A 19,665-nucleotide genomic window follows, 5' to 3' on the forward strand; every position below is an offset into this window, starting at 1 on the left:
CAAATATTATGACACAACAACAGTATAATGCTCAAAAACCCCAGCTAATACATATACACATAAAGATGATGCAGTTGCTGGAGAGCTTTGAGAGCTTGAGAAGTCAGGAAGTGCCTGTTGTGGTGTTGATGGAACTTAACTAACAATTGCTAAGCATGTCCTATCTCTGGGGTATTTTCCATACACAGTTTTAGTTAATCCTCATGACCACCCTACAGGATAATTGTTCTTACTCTTATTTCTCAAAACTGATATAGGAATATTCACTGTTATCATATCAGTGTTATCTGTGTATGGCTCATGGGTAGAGTGCTTGCCTAGCAAGTGCAAGGCTCTGGGTTTGCTCTTCAGCACTTGGGAGGAAAAGGAGTTATATAATATGAGAATCCTTAGTTCTAGAGAGAGAGATGTTTGGAAAACAGGTAAATGTACCTACAGTAAGGTTTTGCCTGAGTCTAGTGCCAAGAGGTGAAAGGATTTCAAGGTAAAAGTAATGGACGGCTTAATTAAATGTTAATTGAGTTTAATAATGAATGAGTAAATTCAAGAAAGCAGCTAATCAGGGCTGGGAATATGGCCTAGTGGCAAGAGTGCTTGCCTCCTACACATGAAGCTCTCTGTTTGATTCCCCAGCACCACATATATGGAAAACAGCCAGAAGGGGCGCTGTGGCTCAGGTGGCAGAGCTAGCCTTGAGCAGGAAGAAGCCAGGGAGGATGCTCAGGCCCTGAGTCCAAGGCCAAGAACTGGCCAAAAAAAAAAAGCAGCTAATCAGAGAAATTTTATGTATTGGGAAAGTGGGCAGAGGATGGTCAGTTTCAAGGGGAAGTAGATTTTAGGATAATATCTCTAAACTCTTTAGGTGTGGCAAGAAGAGGAGGGAAAGATTAAACAAAGGAAAGATTAAACAAAGGAAATTTCACCTGGATAAATGAATTAAAAGCTATAAGGAGCCTGGGTGCTGGTGGCTCAGACCTGTAAACTCATCTCCTGGGGCGGCTGAGAGCTGAGGACTGTGGTTGGAAGCCAGCTCCAGCAGACAAACTTATCTTGAATTAACCAATCAAAGAAAGAAGCAGAGGAGTGGCTTAAAGTGGAAGGGCCAAGTGAGAGCATGAGGCCCTGACCTGAGTTCAAGCCTTAGAACTGAAAGGGAGGGGACGAAAAGCTAAAAGGAAGACTCAGCTGGTTCAAGAGCACACACACTGGAGCTTGGCCTCATTGTTCATTCTATTCGGCCACTTGCTAGCTCTGCTAACCTCAGTTTATCTAACATGGAAAGATTCTGGTCCTACTATTGAGAAGATTGAAGCAATGGCTGTTAAGTGCTTAGTATGGTTTCTAGGTAAGGGCTGCTCATTTAACAATTTAGAGTTAAGTTACTCAGTTCTTATTACTCAGTTATATTATTTTTGAACTATTCCCTATCAGTAGTTAATAAGAGAAAAGTACAAATCAGTCCCAAAAGGCCATTTGTTTCCCTCATTGCCATTGACTTACAATCTTTACATTATTCGATTCTATTTGTCCCTCCAAAACTTGAGATTTCAAAAAATTTAGTATTGTAGGATGGTTCTTTCATGTCTACAAAAGCTCTTCATAGATAGTAATTAATCCTTCATTTTGTCATTACAAATGCTTACAACCATTACCATCTGTGGGGTTTTCTTGTTTTGTTTGTTGTTTATCATAATGAACATTGCTTGTAGTATTTTGGTTTAGTTTAGTTACCCTTCATTCAGCAGTAACGGGTGTTGTGCCAAGTCGCGAAACCACCACCAAGAAGACCACCCAGAGTCAGACATTCCAAAATGCAAAAGCAAGGCAAGGCTTTATTTAAGTGAGCTGCAACTCGGGCCTCCTTCTACCCACCGACACAGCGGGAGGTTAGGAGGGAGCCCGGAGCTGCGATTACACAGGGCTTATAAAGGCAAAAAACAAAGTTACAGCAATCAGGTGTTTAAGCAAGCAAGATTACGAGTACAAATCTGATTGGCTCAGGGCTCGAGGCATTCTAGGGGTGGTTAGAGTTAAGCATTCCCAGCGGTTAGAGTTCTTGACCTGCCGGGCCCTAATAAGCTTGCCCTGGGTTTGCTCACAGGGCCTGCTTATCTCAGGTTCACGTGGTAAAGTGGGGTTTGCATGGTAAAGTGGGGCCTGACTTCAAAGTCTGGCACTTCAGGGTTTAAGTAGTATTTTATTGCCTTCAAATGTTTATATCCAAATATAAAATACATATGTATATACTTTATCCTATCAGCTCTACTATAATATCTTAAAGTATTTTTTGAAAGGAAAAGTTTTTGATACTTCATATTTACAATCAAGTTTTTACTCTATTTCTAGACATTCAAATTTACTCAATGCTTGAACAGTTTGGTATAATCTTTTTTTTTTTCTTTTGGCCAGTCCTGGGCCTTGGACTTGGGGCCTGAACACTGTCCCTGGCTTCTTTTTGCTCAAGGATAGCACTCTGCCACTTGAGCCACAGCAACACTTCTGGCCATTTTCTATATATGTGGTGCTGGGGAATCGAACCCAGGGCTTCATGTATACAAGGCGAGCACTCTTGCCACTGGGCCATATTCCCAGCCCTGTATAAGTTTTTATGTATAAATTTGTTACCGGATTTTATTTAAGGATACATTTCTAGAATTAGCAAAAGTGTTACAGAATGTTGATATTTTTAATATTTTTGACATATGTATAGGTCAGGCAGTATTCAAGACTGAATGTGTTCATGAATATTTGGAGTTTTGTGTTTGTGGTACTGGGACTTGAACGTGTTAGGCAGATGCTCTGTCACTTGAGTGTTTTCCTCACCCTGGCACTGGAGCTACAGTAGAACCAGAAGTAGATGTAGTAGGTATGAGACTGTGGCTTCACTGTCATAGATAGTACCAGCATTTGAATGGTGCTGATTTTTTTTTTAAGTCCTTGTTCATATAAATGAAAAATCTTATTTTAGTTTGTAGTCTAGCATTTTTGGCTCTGAATTTAATCACAGGATTTTGTTTTCTTTCTAGATTATGCCAAGGACTTGAGTGGATGATGTCACGACTCAAGATTAGATGATCTCTACTGTCCTCGTTTCATGGACTTTGTATAAGTGAAGTGCTGGACTTTACCTGAAAGCTGCAAAAATTAATGGTTTAGATATATTTATAATAAACTGATTTAACCTTTTTCTATAAGAAGAAAATTAAGACCACTTATTTGAAAACAAAGATGAAGTTTCACCTTCCAATTTTCTTTCACATTATTTCCTTCCAAAGTATGTTATTAAACTGTGATTGACATTTTTCCCAATGAATCCTCTCAGGACATTGTGTAGCCTGTGGTAAGTACAAAGGGAGAGGAAGACATTTTTAACGTTAAGAGCTTTATTATCAATATAATCCTCCCTAGTTGAATGTTATTCTATTATTGTTCCAATGAGTCAAAATACAAATCAGCACAGATACTGTTTCCAGTTTTTTAAAATGTAATATTACTTAAGAAAAGTATTTTGTTTAGGGTTGTGTATGTATTGTATATACCTCAGATTTATGTTCTATAGAAAAGAAAATAACACAAAAATTAATAATATCCTTAGTTATTGCCCTAATGAGATAAGTACTGGCCTTGGTGTTCAGAACCATTTTGTACTTTTCCCCTGTGTTCTCTGTATTGTACTAACCAGCTTTCCCAAATCGTTGAGCTGCTCTTAAAAAACAACAACCAAAAAACAAGAAAAGGCTTGATAGTGTGTACCTGCTTTTTTGTTGATGAACAGCACATGGAAATATGTAATCTAACCAAGTGGAATATCAGTCAGACTTTTAGCTTAGTTCTTTCTAATGGGCAGAATTGCACCGAGAGCAGTCACCTGGTTATTCTTTTGTTGGCTCTTAGGTCATCTAAATTACAGAATGGACTGTTAACCAATCATAAATTGTGAATAAAATTATCAAGTGTTTTCTTTTCCTGATTGAAAGCTATTGTGTGTAACATGTCTATCCAGAAAGGTAGAATTCTAGGAATACTGTTAGTTTAGCTATAGTCTTGTTTTAGTATGAAGCTATATGTCAAACAGTGAAAATGGGTTTTTGAGTATAAGTAAGGTATCTGCCAAGCAACATTGATCATTTCTTATTTCACAAAGTTCTTATTTTATTACTTGCAATAGTTTAAGACTTTTTTCTTTCTTTAAGTTTTCTTGTATCTTTTATGGCACAAATGACATTAACAATTGTAAAATATGAATTTTTTGAATGGTTTTAAGAATTGATTGAAAAGTTGATTGGCTTTTTACTAGGAAATAAGTTGAACTCAACTTTCATATTTAGTTAGGGTTTTTTTTCTTTTTTAATCTGAAAGTTGAATTTCTGTTAACAACTAAAAACAGAATTATCCTTTGTTAAAACATATACTTGAATGATCTATTTACTTCTTTTATGCGCTGAAAATGTTAATCCAAACTTAGAATATTCTAGGAAAGAAATAACTCTGCAATATAATCCTTTTAAATTTCAGATTTTGGTAAGATGTAAGCATTGAAAGAATTTAAAGTTCTTTCTGTAAGATATGGAATACTCAGTATTGAAATCTAAGTCAAGCATGGGTGATCAGTGTTAACATTGGAGGTTTTGTGTTTCATATTTGTGTTACATTCATAATGCAAATAGAACACATAGTATTAACATTGTTTATAAAAGTAAACCCTAAATTTTTAAGCTTTGTTCATAGGTTCTCATACTTTTTCAAATCACTGCAAGGTTGTATTAGAAATTCTTTAAGCGGGGCACCATTGACTCATACCTGTAATCCTAGCTATTTCATTAGAGGCAAATACTCCATGAAGTAGCCCCAAAATACTCACCTTTTGTCCTTTTTGCTTTTTAATTTTAATAATCGTGCTCAGTTCATTGGATTGTGGTCATGTCAGTCAACAGGCAACCAGCACATTCCCTTGTCATAAAGATGTCTGAAATTCAATGAGTGTTTAAAGTATGCACTATGCTAGTATTACAACATTATGAAGATCTTACACCACATTTACAAAAGTGATTTTTCTACCTTCACAGGCTAAGCAGTGCTTGTATGTAAAACTAGAATTAAAATGGGAAACATCTTAAATTTATATTTGAAAATGTCAAAATGTTAACAGTATTAAAGATGGAGAGATTCATGAATAGTTCAGATTTGAAATGTATATGTAATTTTAGTAGAATTAAATAGCATTTTGGAATTTTTGTACACTAGTTTTGGTTGTAAACATCTCATTTACAGTCATGCTCAGTTTTAAAAAGAAAATGTGGCTAAGTGTAACTTTTTTACTAAGTTTGAAAGTCGTGTAACTTTTATTGACATCTTGTTGGTATATATTTAATTATGTCATTATAGCATTTATAAAGTATTTTTTTTCACATTATATTGAAGGCTGTTAGCCTGGTGCTAGTGGCTCACTCTTGTAATCCTAGCTTCAAAGGATGCTGAGATTTTAGGATCACGGTTCAAAGCTAGCCCAGGCAGGAAAGTCTATGAGACTTTGATCCAGTTAACCATGAAAGAGCCTAAAGTGGAGCTGTGGCTCAAGTGGTAGAGTGCTAGCCTTGAGCAGAACTCAGGGACAGCGCCCAGGCCCTGAGTTCAAGCCCCAGGGACTGACATCCACCCACCCACCAAAAAAAAGAAAGAAAGAAATTGGCAGTACATCTTGGCCATCAAAACAGGCAAAGAATATAGTGAGGGAAAATGGATTGGAGGGAGTAGGTATTCATTTTCTTATGACTTAATGCCTTAAAAAGTGCTTTATTTAGCACAGTTGGTTGGCATTTTTAATGCAGGTGGTCAAAGTGGTTTCAGATAAATGTGGTGTGAAGTAGAGGGAAGAAGAGTTTGTTTTCTGGCCTTTCAGAAGTGCCTAGTAGTAGGTAATTACAGTGAATCCAGAGGTGTGCAAGGAACTTGAGAAAAGGTGTGAACTCCCTGAAATATTATCTCTTTTTGTCTAAGTAAATAGTATTAAGATGCCTAGAAATGAGACTTGTCTCCTCTCTTGTGGCACTTTACATTTCTTGCTGTGACTACAGCAACCACATACAGTACAGACAACCTCAAAATCTGTTTATACTATGTAAATAGAAAAATTGTAGACAACTTCCTAGTGTTTTCTGTGGGCAATCTGCTAACTTTGTATATAAGGAATAGCTGTACATCATAGATCATTTGTCAATTTTAACATCATACTCTCAATAGCCCAGTCATATTCTGGCATTATTTTCTTACCTTTGACCCCTCTTTTTCTCCAAATATAATCTAGAAATTTTTGCTTCAGGATCAGTTTTCCCTAGTTCCACCTATTCCTTGCTGCTCTTTATGTTCATTCATTGTCCATCACAAAAGTTTTCTTTGTCCTGAGTACAGTCTAGGATGTAGGCAGCATACAAGTGTCAGTAGTAGAATCCTATAAATTATTACTATATTTAACATTTTAATGCTTCCTAATTTTAACCTCTATGTTTAAAAGTAAATTCAGAAAGAGAAATACTTTAGACTGCCAGATCCTTACTAGTTAAGACTAGAAGGTATTATTATGTTAAATATGTATTATGTTCACATCACACAGAAAACTGTTTTAGAGAATACCAGTTCAGCCAGTATAAGTTGAAAAAGATGCCAAACCAAATCTGTATGTAGAATTAAGTCATTGTCTGCAGTTCACATTTTCTCCTCATGTTTACTTAAGGAACAGTGACGAACATTAGTAATAGGATACCTAGTGTTACAGAATAAACCTGATGAAAGAGACATGAATAATCAGCCATCATGGTGTTGACTAGATGTGGATACAATGTAGGAAATAAGTCTTCAGAGCTCCACATATAGAAAAATAAAGCTATCATACTTCATCAAAGAATGTATGAGTAAGGGAAAGGAAAGAAACAGAATTTAGCCCTTTGGGTGCTTATAAGGTAACTTTCTACTTAACCCTAAAAGAGTATGAAATTGTGAAGAAATGTAACATGCATTTGGATTGGTTGTGCAATATTGTTATTGTCTACTCTTGCATATTCTAAAAATGAAAGTTAAGGTTTTTATGGTTTTGTCTGACAAGTGTACTGTTCTTATTTTAATAGAAAATTATTATAGTATGTATTCAAGAAGTGCCTGAAATGGATTTGTCTTGATTTTTAAGCCCAGCTAATAAATTGTTTTTTATGGTATTATATGTGTGTACCATACCGATGACACAGACATGAGAGTTTCATAAGATATAATTTGCTTATTTTGAATAAAAATGCTTGAAATTGAAACTATCCACCTAACCTTCAACATATCATGATATAAAGAAGCTAAAATACAACCATTTATCTCTTTTCTGATAAAAACTATTTCATGACCCTTGCATTAGTTAATGCAGAGACTAGAAAACTCAATTTTCTGTTTTTAAAAACAGAATTTCACTATGTCTAGAAAGCTTAGTAAGAGTTTGTTGCTTGTATAAAGGTAGCCTCTTAGTTCTCATACTCTGTAAGTAATTGTTAATGTCATTACCATGTAGCTCCTGGACTGCTTCATTTATGTATATATAAATATGCATCAAGTAGTCATCTTTACATTCTACTTATAAACGAAAATATTTGATAAGATCTTACTAATGTTTCATGTGTATTGTCCCATTTTTTTTTAAATACAAATGACCATAGAGTGTAATTGAATCCTAGGGAAAATTATGTTCGATGATGTACAGTTACAATATTGTGCTCTTGTTATACTTCATCTTGCATGGAAAGTCAAATGTGTATGTAACCTTAAATTGCAGTTTTGCATACTGTCCCTTTTCTCTTAACTTGTTGCATTGTCATTATACAGGATTCCTCTCATGTTTGCTTGAAATTAGTCTGCATAGATTGGGTAGCCTTTTCCTTGTATGTGTCTCTTAGTGGTTCCAGGAGATGGTTGATACCTGCAAAGCACTTTTAAAGATAATTTTTAGGTTATGTCCATAATACAGCATTGAGGAAGCAGCTATGTCTTAGAGAGGCTCATTAGGTTACTAGAGATGAGAAAAAATGCATACTAATTTTAATTTGCACATGAACTATATTTGCTAATTATTTTGATTTTTAAATCTGACAAATTCTTACAGTCTTTCTTGTTTGTCGTACTTCCCCAGAGAAGCCTGTATTAAAAATATATTCCACTAGTCTCTGTAGAAGCTCCACCTCAACCCACAAAACCAAATTGAACTCTCGGCATATGATATCTTAATTAGAAATCCTTTTGAAACATTTTGGTTTTGTTTTATTGGAATTTCCAACATAGCAAAAGGTTTTCACTCAAGCTTTACATGCAAGAAGAAGTTGAAATTGTGTCTTCTCTCTGTATAACCTTGTGTTTCTCTATGCTAGAGAGATTTTACATGTGAGGAATATTCCAGTATGTGAGGATGTTGGGAGCATTCCTCAGTGCTGTTGTGTTAGCTGTCCTGGATAATAATGCTTCATGGCTGGTGAGACAGCTTCGTGGGTGGCTGGGCATATTTTGTTTGGTCTGAGTAATGAATAGAGTGGGCAGATCAGTGGGGTCTTCTCCACTGGTATAGCAGCTATTTTGCAGATGAACCCCTTGACCTATGTGTAACTTCTTGTTTCCATAATTCACTTTCAAGTTCCAGAAAGGCATTGGCCAAATTATTATTAATAGGACCTTTTTGATTATAAAATGGAGGAGTAATATCAAAGTAATTTGAGGGAGGAAATGATGAAATTTTAGTGGTGAATTTCCATGTTTGATATGTATATACCTTTCTCTTTAAGTTGCATGTTAATCCAATGTAAAGTATTGTCTCTGCTTTCTTGCTTTAAGAAAATAAAAGATGAGTTAAATTGTTCTGTATTATGTACTGTTATATATACTTTTTCTTTCAGAAAGGGCTAATTATAATGATTATTCAACCTCTCTGGTCAGCATTTTTATTCTGATTTATTCTCTAAATGCATGTATTCATTGCAGTAGGGCTGGAATCTTCTAAGGTCCTTGGAAATGCAAGGCAAAGCTACCACGGTGTTCTCTAGGGCCTTTTTCTAGAACTTCATAGAGTCCTATCTTCTGAATGTTATTATTGAAAATGAGCATAGTAAAGAGTGACTAATGTGTGATAGGTGTGATTCAAAATGTGAAGAAAATCCACTTATTTAGAGTGAATATTAATGGATGTTCATGACTGACAGTGGTGAGAAAGGGAGCGAATGGAGCCTCAGCCTAGTATATGCTGCTTCATCATTGACTCTGCCAAATAGTCTTAAGCATAAGGAGGGAATGGCCCTGGGTGTTTTCCAATTTACATGTTTTAAAAAGGCATGGATTCAAGGTTAGTGTGTTTTTCACATTAGTTCTTAGCAATAAGTCTGATTTCCTGAAAAATAACCTGAAAGCATCGCACAGTGCAATTGGGAGGCAAGTATACACAAATTTTATTTATTTGTATTTACATCTAGGGATGTTACATACTGAAATAGTGACTAAAATGTTCAACAGCTTTTTTGACAAGTAGGTGGTAGAGAGTGTCAGCCTCTTGATCTCTTAATGCCCTTTGGTTTTCATATTGGAGTATTATCTTTTCCCAATACATTTGTCACATGGGATCAGAGATATTTCACAACATTAAAATCGCCTCTGACACTCATTCTGAATGTGTTACATGATGAGTACCACTCTGATGATTCCAAGGTGGCCCGTTATTCACATCTCCCACATTCTTTACATGCAAATCAAAACCAAAGGACATTCAAGCTCAGTGCCAATGGCTCAGGCCTGCAATCCAGCTACTTAGCTACCTTGACCAGGTCTGCACCCTCCTAGAAGGCTACTCTCTTCCTCCTTGGTTCCCATAGCAGTCTTACATCCTCACAGTCTGAACAGTCAGCTGGGCATGGGGATAAGCAGTCAGTACATCCTTCCCAGTTGCCGTATTGTAGAGCTCTTCGATGTTTGAGCAGGTTTCTGTAGACAGCGAATGGACATTAATTTTCATTCATTCTGCACGAATACTGCCTTGTAGAGTTTTGCCATGTTTTACTTAGTATGCAATTATTATGAAGTGATGTAAGTACCATATCCCCGGAGTTGTCTTACCACACATGATTTTAGTAAAGAGTTTATAGAGTGTCTTAGTGGTTTCTCTGCTCTTAAAGATTTATCAATTCACTTGGTTAGGAACCGGGTTTGTATGTATGCTACAATGATTTTTTTTTTTTTCAGAGCTGAGGACCGAACTCGGGGCCTTGTGCTTGCCAGGCAGGCGCTCTTCTGAGCGAAACCCCAGCCCTACAATGCTTATTGTTTAATTTCAAAATTTATCTCACAGTCCTGGGGGGGTGGATAGAAGGAAAAGGTCTACACTTAAAAAAAAAAAAACAAAGGCAGACATTAGTTAACATGCTCTTGGTTGAATAGCTAACTACTGAAAAACTGGGCTTCCTGTTTTGATGTTTTGCTTAATACTATACTTTAAATGCTAATTTTAATTAAATTTAGTTAATTTACACTTTACTGATTTTAAATCTTGATCAACGTGTGTCATTTTCTCTTGTGTGCGGTTTCTATTTTAAGGGAAACAATTTGACTAATGGCTATTCTGAAGACAAAAGCATTTGGAGCATAAAGGTACTCTGTGAAACTAAAGCGTTCCATTAATATCTAAGTCTAAGTTTTTCCTAAAAAGGTTTCCTATAATATAACTACATTTATTTTAAAGTTTATTGGTTTTTCTTCACATTTTTTTTTCTTGATAATTGCTATGTAGATCATTCTGGCCTCAAACTCTCAAGCCTTCTGTCTCACTTTCTCAAGTGCCAGGTGGCAGGTCATCCAGCCTACACTCAGGAAAATATTGTTGTTTAGGGACCAAATCCAAGGCCTACTCTATGCCAAGCAAGTGCTCCTAACTACTGAACTACATCCCAACTCCAGTTATTATCTTATAATTTGATTACAGACTTTTTTGATTCAAGCAAAATAATATTCTTTTCATAAACACTTATTTAAAAGTTGACATGAATAAAGGCAGTTATGGAATGCCACCAGAAAATGGCTTTTTACAGAAAGGGGAATGTGGGGCTCTAAGCCTAACTCTATACCAGTTATAAAAATCACTGAGCTGTGATTTTTTTAAGATGTTAATTTATTATTCAATTACAGTTTTAGTATCAGATTGATTATAACTCAACAGTATATTGTTCACCTTTTTTTTTTTTTTTTTGCTAGTCCTGGGGCTTGAACTCAGGGCGTGAGCACTGTCCCTGGCTTTTTACTCAAAGCTAGCACTCTACCACTTGAGCCACAGCACCACTTCTGGCTTTTTCAGTATATGTGGTGCTGAGGAATCAAACTCAGGGCTTCATGTATACAAGGCAAGCACTCTATCACTAGGCCATACTCCCAGCCTGGTTCAGTTTCAGATTAGAACAGAAAAACAGTATCTATAAACATAACAAATAATGACATAGTATGATTTTCTGCTCTGACTTAATTCAAAGTTAAAATTCATAGGGTCTTTGAATGCTAGACAACACACTAATAGTTTAATCATTAGTAAATGTATTAAAATGAAAACACTATAAAAGTGGATTCAGGTGTTTGATGCTAGACTTGAAATTGCTGAAAGCACTAGTGGCAATATCCTGAATAGAGTTAGATAAACAAGCATGTATTTGCTTCCTGCTGTGGGAAAGTAGTCAAGGTAAGCATTGTGATATTATCCAAGGTCAGGGAGCTAGCTGGTGAAATCATTTCCATAGACAGTACAGTTTTGCAGCTGGCCTTGTCACTCTTGGAAGAGAGTTCACTTTAAAAAAGACCATGAAGTAATTTGCAATTCAGAAGCAGTACTGTAAGAGAATGAGCTAGAAATCTCATTACAGTCAAAGAAAATCTTGTGTTTTTTTCCCCTATTTTTAACCTGTGTGGTTTCTTCAGTGTCACTATTCCAGTTTGCATATCCTATTACTGGGAATGCAGAAAAGGTGAGTTTGGTAAATTTGTCTTTAAAGGTAGTAAGGAGGGGGGAAAACCTATTTCATTTTCTAGACTGTAAACTCCATTGTTCATTTCACTTGTCATTTCATAATTGTGTTTCAAAGGTACTTATTAATTGCCTATTTCCTCATAGCATAAAAATGGCAAGCACATACATAAAATGCTTGAACCCTAATGCATGGGAGGAAGGTCAAAGTCCCTGCCTTCATTGTCATCTCAAAGGAAATATGAATGAATTACATGGCGTTCAGTGAAACACTGGCCTGAGCAGAGTCAGTGTTTCTTAGGACAGTATCTACAAATGAGTGATACCATATGTGTCTCCCACACCAATCCTTCCCTAATACCCTGAGTTCCATCTCCCGTATTGGGAAAAGAAAAATAAAGGCTTGCTGAATCACTTTTTCCCAGATATAAAAAAATTCTCCTTGACCTCTATAGCCTACATTTATTTGGTAAAGGCTACCTTTAAGTTAAAACATTTAATTTCGCCCTGTAGTCCATCTATCATCTTTTCAAACTTGAAAACAAAGACAGGCAGGATAGATCCGGGGAAAACAAAGCATGGGAAATAGCATCAGGATTTCAGAGACAAATGCTGCCATATTAATGAACAGCTTGAATTTAAAAGCACATAAGCACTATTTTCTGTTTTAAGACTTACACTCCCCCATAAGTTGCAACATTTAGTAGCAAGTGGAGGAAACAGAGTAGTTTCTCTTTTCTTTTCCTCTTACCATGGCTGCTTGCCCAAATAAATCATAGACTCTGGAATTGAGCAAGGAAATTTTAAAGGAAGAAACTTATGCTGGGCAGTGGGATAGAGAAGGCAGAAGGGGCAGGGAGAGGGGTAGAAACAAAAACAAACACTGGGAAAATTAGTCTGCTGGGTACAAAACATATGTAAAATTACTTATCTCACATTTTAGGGTCTGTGGTTAGTTTTTAGGGTAAGAGTGTATGAGACTCTTTTCAGTCAGTGGTTGCTTGACATAAGCACTGCCATTTTAAGAGTACTGCCCTCTTACAAGAAGCTATTTTAATTAAGCCACATCCTGTTATAAGACTTGTTTTTCCAGTGACTAGAGGCATGCTTAAGTGATACAGTGCTAGCTGAACAAGAATTGTTTTTCTGTCAAGTTTTGGACAAATATCGTGGTTTGGGTTGATTGCTCAGATCAGCTTTTAACCCCTTTCAAACTAGTCAATCGTGCAAAATTGTGAACCTAATTCTGACCAATCAGAACAAAAGGCAGTGATGAACTACAGATAAAACCTGGGTGGATTGCCCACCCAACACTTGCTTAATTGGCTTTCTGTCAGTCACATGTCATTCTGCAGAAGTAAATTTTGCCTTACTGAATTCCTTTTGAGTTGGTGTCTTTCCTGTGACACCTCATTATCCTGAGGTATTTTCAACAATTCGAGGTCTCTTCTAGGATCTTTCATGTCACCTGAGTGGAAGCTTGGGGCCCCTCCTTAGGAGGAGAGATGCATTCTGATGCTCTGTTGTGACAGCCTCCAGGTTGCACAAAACCCATGCTCCCTCACAGCTGACAACAGAACCAGTGAGGGAAAAAAGGGTCCTAGAAAGCACCCCATTACTCAGGTAAGTCAGTGGTTGGGTGTTTTCAGGAGTCAAGTTGTGTGTGTGTGTGTGAGAGAGAGAGACAGAGACAGAGACAGAGAGACTGAGATGTGCCTAAGACACAAAGTGCCTTTTGTTTTTCCCTAGGGAAGAATGAAACATTGGAGACTGGGGAAGTAATCAGGCTGTGTGAGAGCTCCCTGGTATGCATGTATGGGTGCAGAGGAAAACTTAGTCATGGAAGCCTGCTGGAGATGGGGAATAAGAATTGTAAGCCTAGAGAAACCAAGAAAAGCTGAAATAAACAGGCTTTTTAGATATTTTCCCAATTGTCCTTTAGGAAGATCGGGGAAAGATCAAGGAAAAGGTCTGAGAGTAGTTTTACTGAAGGCCAGTTGTTGTTTTGTTGTTGTTGTTGTTTTTGACTTGGTTTTTTTAAGTACACTTTACATTTCTAAACTACAACAGTCTGTTCTTAATATATAAAATATAATCTTTTAAAAAGATAGATTAGTCATGGTCAACCAAATACAGGCATTCAGGAATTAACTCTGGCTCCAACCAAAGGAAAAAGGCAGTTTTAAACTCCAGTGGTAAGGAGGTATTGAAATTTGGTTATTTAGCAAGTGTGTTTAATTGTTACAGCATAGAAAAGATGTAAGATAGCTTTATTTATAGATACAGTATTTTATTTTTATCTAAATTCAAAGGTTTTATAAGTTACCTCAAAACACACAAAATTTTAAAAGGAAGAAAACCATGTAGGAAAGATATGGGAAGTAATGAGGACATGTTTGTGTAGTTAAGTAACAAGCTAGTCAAGATCAGACAGCCCAGGAAAGGGAGAAAATGGAAAAGAAAGGATGAGCTAATACCTCAGATTACTGTCTAAGCCCAGCCAAATTCCTTATAGGAAAATTGCCAAATTCTAATAAGCATAACTGTCCAAACTTGATACCAAGATCAGAGCAGACCTATGAGAAACCAACTCCCTTTTGAGACAAGTGATAAACTTTTTATGGTGGGTTCTTCCTTGTGTAACTGGGAGAATATGCAAGACATATGCAGCAAGAGATAGGAACTGCCTGACTGGGGTGGTTCAATCAGACTAAAAAGCTTTTATGACTTACATTTTGAATCTGCTCAGAGGGACAACTCTTGAGCTGAGGCACAATCCATACAACTCGGATCTGCTAGGCTTTGGAGGCAAGGCAAACTATCGCCTCAAAATCATACAGGGTGATGTTTACTTGGGGTAGCACCCCCTGGGAAGCTTTAGGGTTGGGGTGTGGGACTACCAGTCAATTGTTTCTTCTTTTTGTTTTTAATAATAATTATTTATTGTCAAAGTGATGTACAGAGCAGTTACAGTTTCATATATAAGGCCATGGATACATTTCTTGTACTATTTGTTATCTCCTCCCTCACTCCCCCCTGCCTCCTCCCTCTTTCCCTCTCCCCCCATAAGTTGTTCAGTTGGTTTTCACCAAATGGTTTTGCAAGTATTGCTTTTGGAGTCGTTTGTCTTTTTATCCTTTGTCTCTTGATTTTGATATTCCCTTTCAGTTCCCTGGTTCTAATACCAGTATATACAGTATCCAGGGTAGATGAGATACAGTGATAGCGCTGGGACAACCACAGGAAGGGATACAAGAGAATCATCAACAAAAGAAGCTACGGTTTCACATGACATGTTGGAAGTAATTACAACAGGGATATAACAATGGTTTCCATAACAGAGTTCATTTCATTTAGCATCATCTTATGTGTTCATAAGGGTATAGCTATTGGGCTCTTGTGATCCTCTGCTGTGACTAGTCTAAACCTGTGCTAATTATTCCCTATGAGGGAAACCAAAGAGTCCATGTCTCTTTGGGTCTGGCTCACTTCACTTAGTATAACTTTTTCCAAGTTCTTCCATTTCCTTACGAATGGGGCAATGTCATTCTTTCTGATAGAGGCATAAAATTCCATTGTGTACTACATTTTCCTGATCCATTCATCTACTTAGGGGCATCTGGGTTGGTTCCATATTTTAGCTATAACAAATTGTGCTATGATGAACATTGTTGTGCTGGTGGCTTTAGTGTGTTCTTGTTTGTAGTCTTTTGGGTAGATACCCAAAAGTGGGGCTGCTGGGTCATAGGGGAGCTCTATGTTTAGCCTTCTGAGGAATCACCATACCACTTGCCAGACAATACAGTAGGGTTCCCTTTTGGCCACATCCCCTCCAACATTTGTTATTGTTAGTTTTCTTGATAATGGACATTCTTACTGGGGTGAAGTGGAATCTCAATGTTGTTTTGATTTGCATTTCTTTTATGGCCAGTGGTGTAGAGCACTTTTTCATATGTCTCTTGGCCATTCTCATTTCTTTATCAGAGAAGTCTCTTTTTAAGTCTTTAGACCACTTGTTGAGGGGGCTGTTGGTTCTTTGTGGTTTTGTTTTGAAGGAAGGTAATTTTTTTAGTTCTGATATATTTTAGATATGAGGGCTTTGTCCATTGTGTGGCTGGTAAAGATCTTTTCCCAATCTGTGGGCTTTCTGTTTATCTTGCAAGCTATGTCCTTTGCCCTGCAGAAGCTCCACAGTTTGATACAGTCCCATTTGTCCAACCTTTCTTTGATTTGTTGTATTTCTGGGCCTTTGTTAAGGAAGCATTCTCTTGTGCCAAGGAGCCCAAGTGTTTCTCCTACTTCTTTTAGTGTTTTCAGGGTATCTGCTTTTATTTCAAAGTCTTTGATACATTTGGAATTGATTTGGGTGCAGGGTGATATATAAGGATCTAGTTTTAATTTGTTGCAGGTGTTGAACCAGTTTTGCCAGCACCATTTATTAAAGAGGCTATCTTTCTTTTTTTTAAAGTTTTTATTATCAAACTGATGTACAGAGAGGTTACAGTTTCATACGTTAGGCATTGGATACATTTCTTGTACTGTTACCTTGTCCCTCATACGCCCCTCCCCCCTCCCCCTTTCCCCCCCTGCGGTGTTCAGTTCACTTACACCAAACAGTTTTGCAAGTATTGCTTTTGTTGTTGTTTCTCTTATTTTACCCTTTGTCTCTCAATTTTGGTATTCCCTTTGAATTTCCTAATTCTAATACCAGTACACACTGTTTCCCATACACTCAGTTAAGATTACAGAGATAGTGTAGATACAATCACAAGAAGGTGATACACGAACATCATCAATAGTAGAAACTACAGATACACATGGGATGTTGAAAGTAGTTACAACTGTGATATAACAATCATTTCCATAAAATGGAGTTCATTTCACTTAGCATCATCTTATGTGATCATAAGGGTATAGCTATTGGGCTCTTGTGATCAAGAGGCTATCTTTCTTCCATCCTATTTTTTTAGCTCCTTTATCAAAAATTAAGTAGGCATAGTTCTGCAGGTTCATTTCTGGGTTTTCAGTTCTGTTCCATTGGTCTTCAGGCCTGTTCCTATGCCAATACCAAGCTGTTTTTTTTTATTACTATAGCTTTGTAATACAGCTTGAAGTTTGCTATAGTAATTCCTCCAGAACTATTCTTTCTACTTAGGTCAATTGTTCCTTCTTAAAGAAGCTAGAGTGACCTTGACTCAGGGTTGACTCAGGTTTAATCAATCAAATTTTATTGCTAAATATTTTATTGCTAAATATTTAGCAATAAAATTTGATTAATAACAAAATTTCAATACCTCATTACCACTGGAGTTTAAAACTGCCTTTTTCCTTTAGTTGGAGTCAGAGTTAATTCCTTAATGCCTGTATTTGGTTAAACATGACTAATATACCTTTTTTAAAGATTATATTTTATATTCTGTTTATTCAGCAGGTTGCACCAGTGGGGATTTTGTAATTGTTCAGCTCAAACTTGCCAACTATTCACAATTAAGGTTTTATCAAACAGCATAGGGAAAGATACTGTCCACAAGGAATCATTTAAGTCCTAGAGAGTTGCCTGGAGCACCATATGCTGTATTTTCTACTTTGCATTCTCTCAAGTTGTGGGGCCTTTTGGCTCAAACTCCTCTTTCATGACTCTAGCTCACCCTCACCTACCTGGTTAAAAGTCTAGATGTCTTTGATCTCACCTGGGAAGGATATCCAGCCCTTTTTACAACCAAGACAGCTATTTTAGAGAAACAGAATAAAATTTGATCTATTAAACCTGAGTCAAGGTTGCTCAAGCTTTTTTAAGAAGGAACAATTGACTGGTAGTCCCACACCCCAACCATAAGCTTTCTAGAGGGGTGTTACCTCAGGTAAATAAACATCACCCTACATAATTTCCAGGTGATAGTTTGCCTTGCCTCCAAAGCCTAGACAGACCCTTGAGTTGTATGGATTGTGCCTGAGCTTAAGAGTTGTCCCTCTGAGTAGATTCAAAACTTATGTCATCTCTCAGTGGATCACAATAGCTCAAAAGCTATGTATGTATGATTATATAAGAGAAAGATAAGCAAACTCTACGTTCTATTTAAATTCCTAGGTGAATTTCCTTTGGCATATGCCATGTGGCTACTGTATATGTTTTTTTTTAAGTTTTTATTATAAAACTGATGTACAGAGAGGTTACAGTTTCATACGTTAGGCATTGGATAGATTTCTTGTACTGTTTGTTACCTTGTCCCTCATACCCGTATATGTTTTTGGTACACTGTGTATTGTATATATGTCTACCTGATCTAGGGAAGGGAAAGAAAAACAGGGTGTAAGATATCACAGGAATGATGCTAAGTGAAATGAACTCCATGTTATGGAAACAAGTGATATATCACAGTTGTAACTACTTTCAACGTCCTATGTGTATGTGTAGTTTCTATTATTGATGATGTTCTTATATCACCTTCCTATGGTTGTACCTACACTATCTCTGTAATCTTATCTGAGTATATTGGAAACCGTGTTTACTGGTATTGGTAGTAGGAAATTCAAAGGGAATACCAAATTTGAGAGACACAGGGTAAAAAAAAAAAAAGAAATAACTACAAAAGCAATACTTGCAAAACTGTTTGTTGTAAGTGAACTGAACACCTGGGGGGGGGAGGGAAAGGGGGGGAGGGAGGGGGGCATGAGGGACAAGGCAACAAACAGTACAAGAAATGTATCCAATGCCCAACGTATGATACTGTAACCTCTCTGTACATCGGTTTGATAATAAAAATTTGAGAGAAAAAAAAAAGATATCACAGGAAGTGTACACACTGCCCTATTATGTAACTGTACCCCATTTGCACAACACCTTGTCAAAAAAGTTAATTAATAAATTTTTAAAAAACTTATGTCACGGGGCTGGGGATATAGCCTAGCGGCAAGAGTGCCTGCCTCGGATACACGAGGCCCTAGGTTCGATTCCCCAGCACCACATAAAACGGCCAGAAGCGGCGCTGTGGCTCAAGTGGCAGAGTGCTAGCCTTGAGCGGGAACAAGCCAGGGATAGTGCTCAGGCCCTGAGTCCAAGGCCCAGGACTGGCAAAAAACAAAACAAAACAAAAAAAAACTTATGTCATAAATCTCCTACCCCAATGAGTCTTCTGTGAATCACAACTCTCCCATTAGAAAAATGTAGGCAGGGAGGGTAGCATTTCCACCCCCAATAATCTCTAGCTGGGAGCATTCAGCTTCTTGATGCTGTCTGTGATTTAGTAAACAAGAAAAGCAGAGGACTCATGGGATGGTGAGTGCCTCTGGGCTCATCTCAGTCTGTGGACTCTCAGAGTAGGTGCCCTGGTGAGCTGTCATCCCAGAAAGAAAAACCTCTTCCACATGCCTTGAAGTAATGGTTGGTCTGCCCAAAGCTGGTAAGGCACAACTGACTGTTTCAGTAAGAATCTGAGAGACAGCAAGTCACTGAAACGCCAGAGCATCCACTAGACCCTGAGACACACTGAGGGATACCTGGAGCCTCGTGTGGGCAGCCACAGGATGGATAAGTGCGTACTGAGGACAAAGAGGTGGCACTGCAGTGGGTTCCCTGAGCCACTTCAGCAAAATTACTCACCATATTTACCTCTGATGTCTTTATGTCCAATTTGGGACAAGTTTTTATCTTATAA

General features: G+C 37.2%; 1 protein-coding gene across 1 annotated transcript in view; it reads left to right on the top strand.

The window, feature by feature from the left end:
* Arl5a (ADP ribosylation factor like GTPase 5A) overlaps positions 1-8,883 on the top strand; it is a 28,017-nt gene extending 19,134 nt beyond the window's left edge. Inside the window, exon 6 of the mRNA XM_048345480.1 lies at positions 3,027-8,883. Within this exon, the coding sequence (XP_048201437.1) occupies positions 3,027-3,075 (49 nt within the window). The 3' untranslated portion in view covers positions 3,076-8,883. The remainder of the gene's footprint in view (positions 1-3,026) is intronic.
* The last annotated feature ends 10,782 nt before the right edge of the window (positions 8,884-19,665 follow it).

This window comes from Perognathus longimembris, chromosome 4 (assembly GCF_023159225.1).
Source record: "Perognathus longimembris pacificus isolate PPM17 chromosome 4, ASM2315922v1, whole genome shotgun sequence".
Taxonomy (NCBI): domain Eukaryota; kingdom Metazoa; phylum Chordata; class Mammalia; order Rodentia; family Heteromyidae; genus Perognathus; species Perognathus longimembris.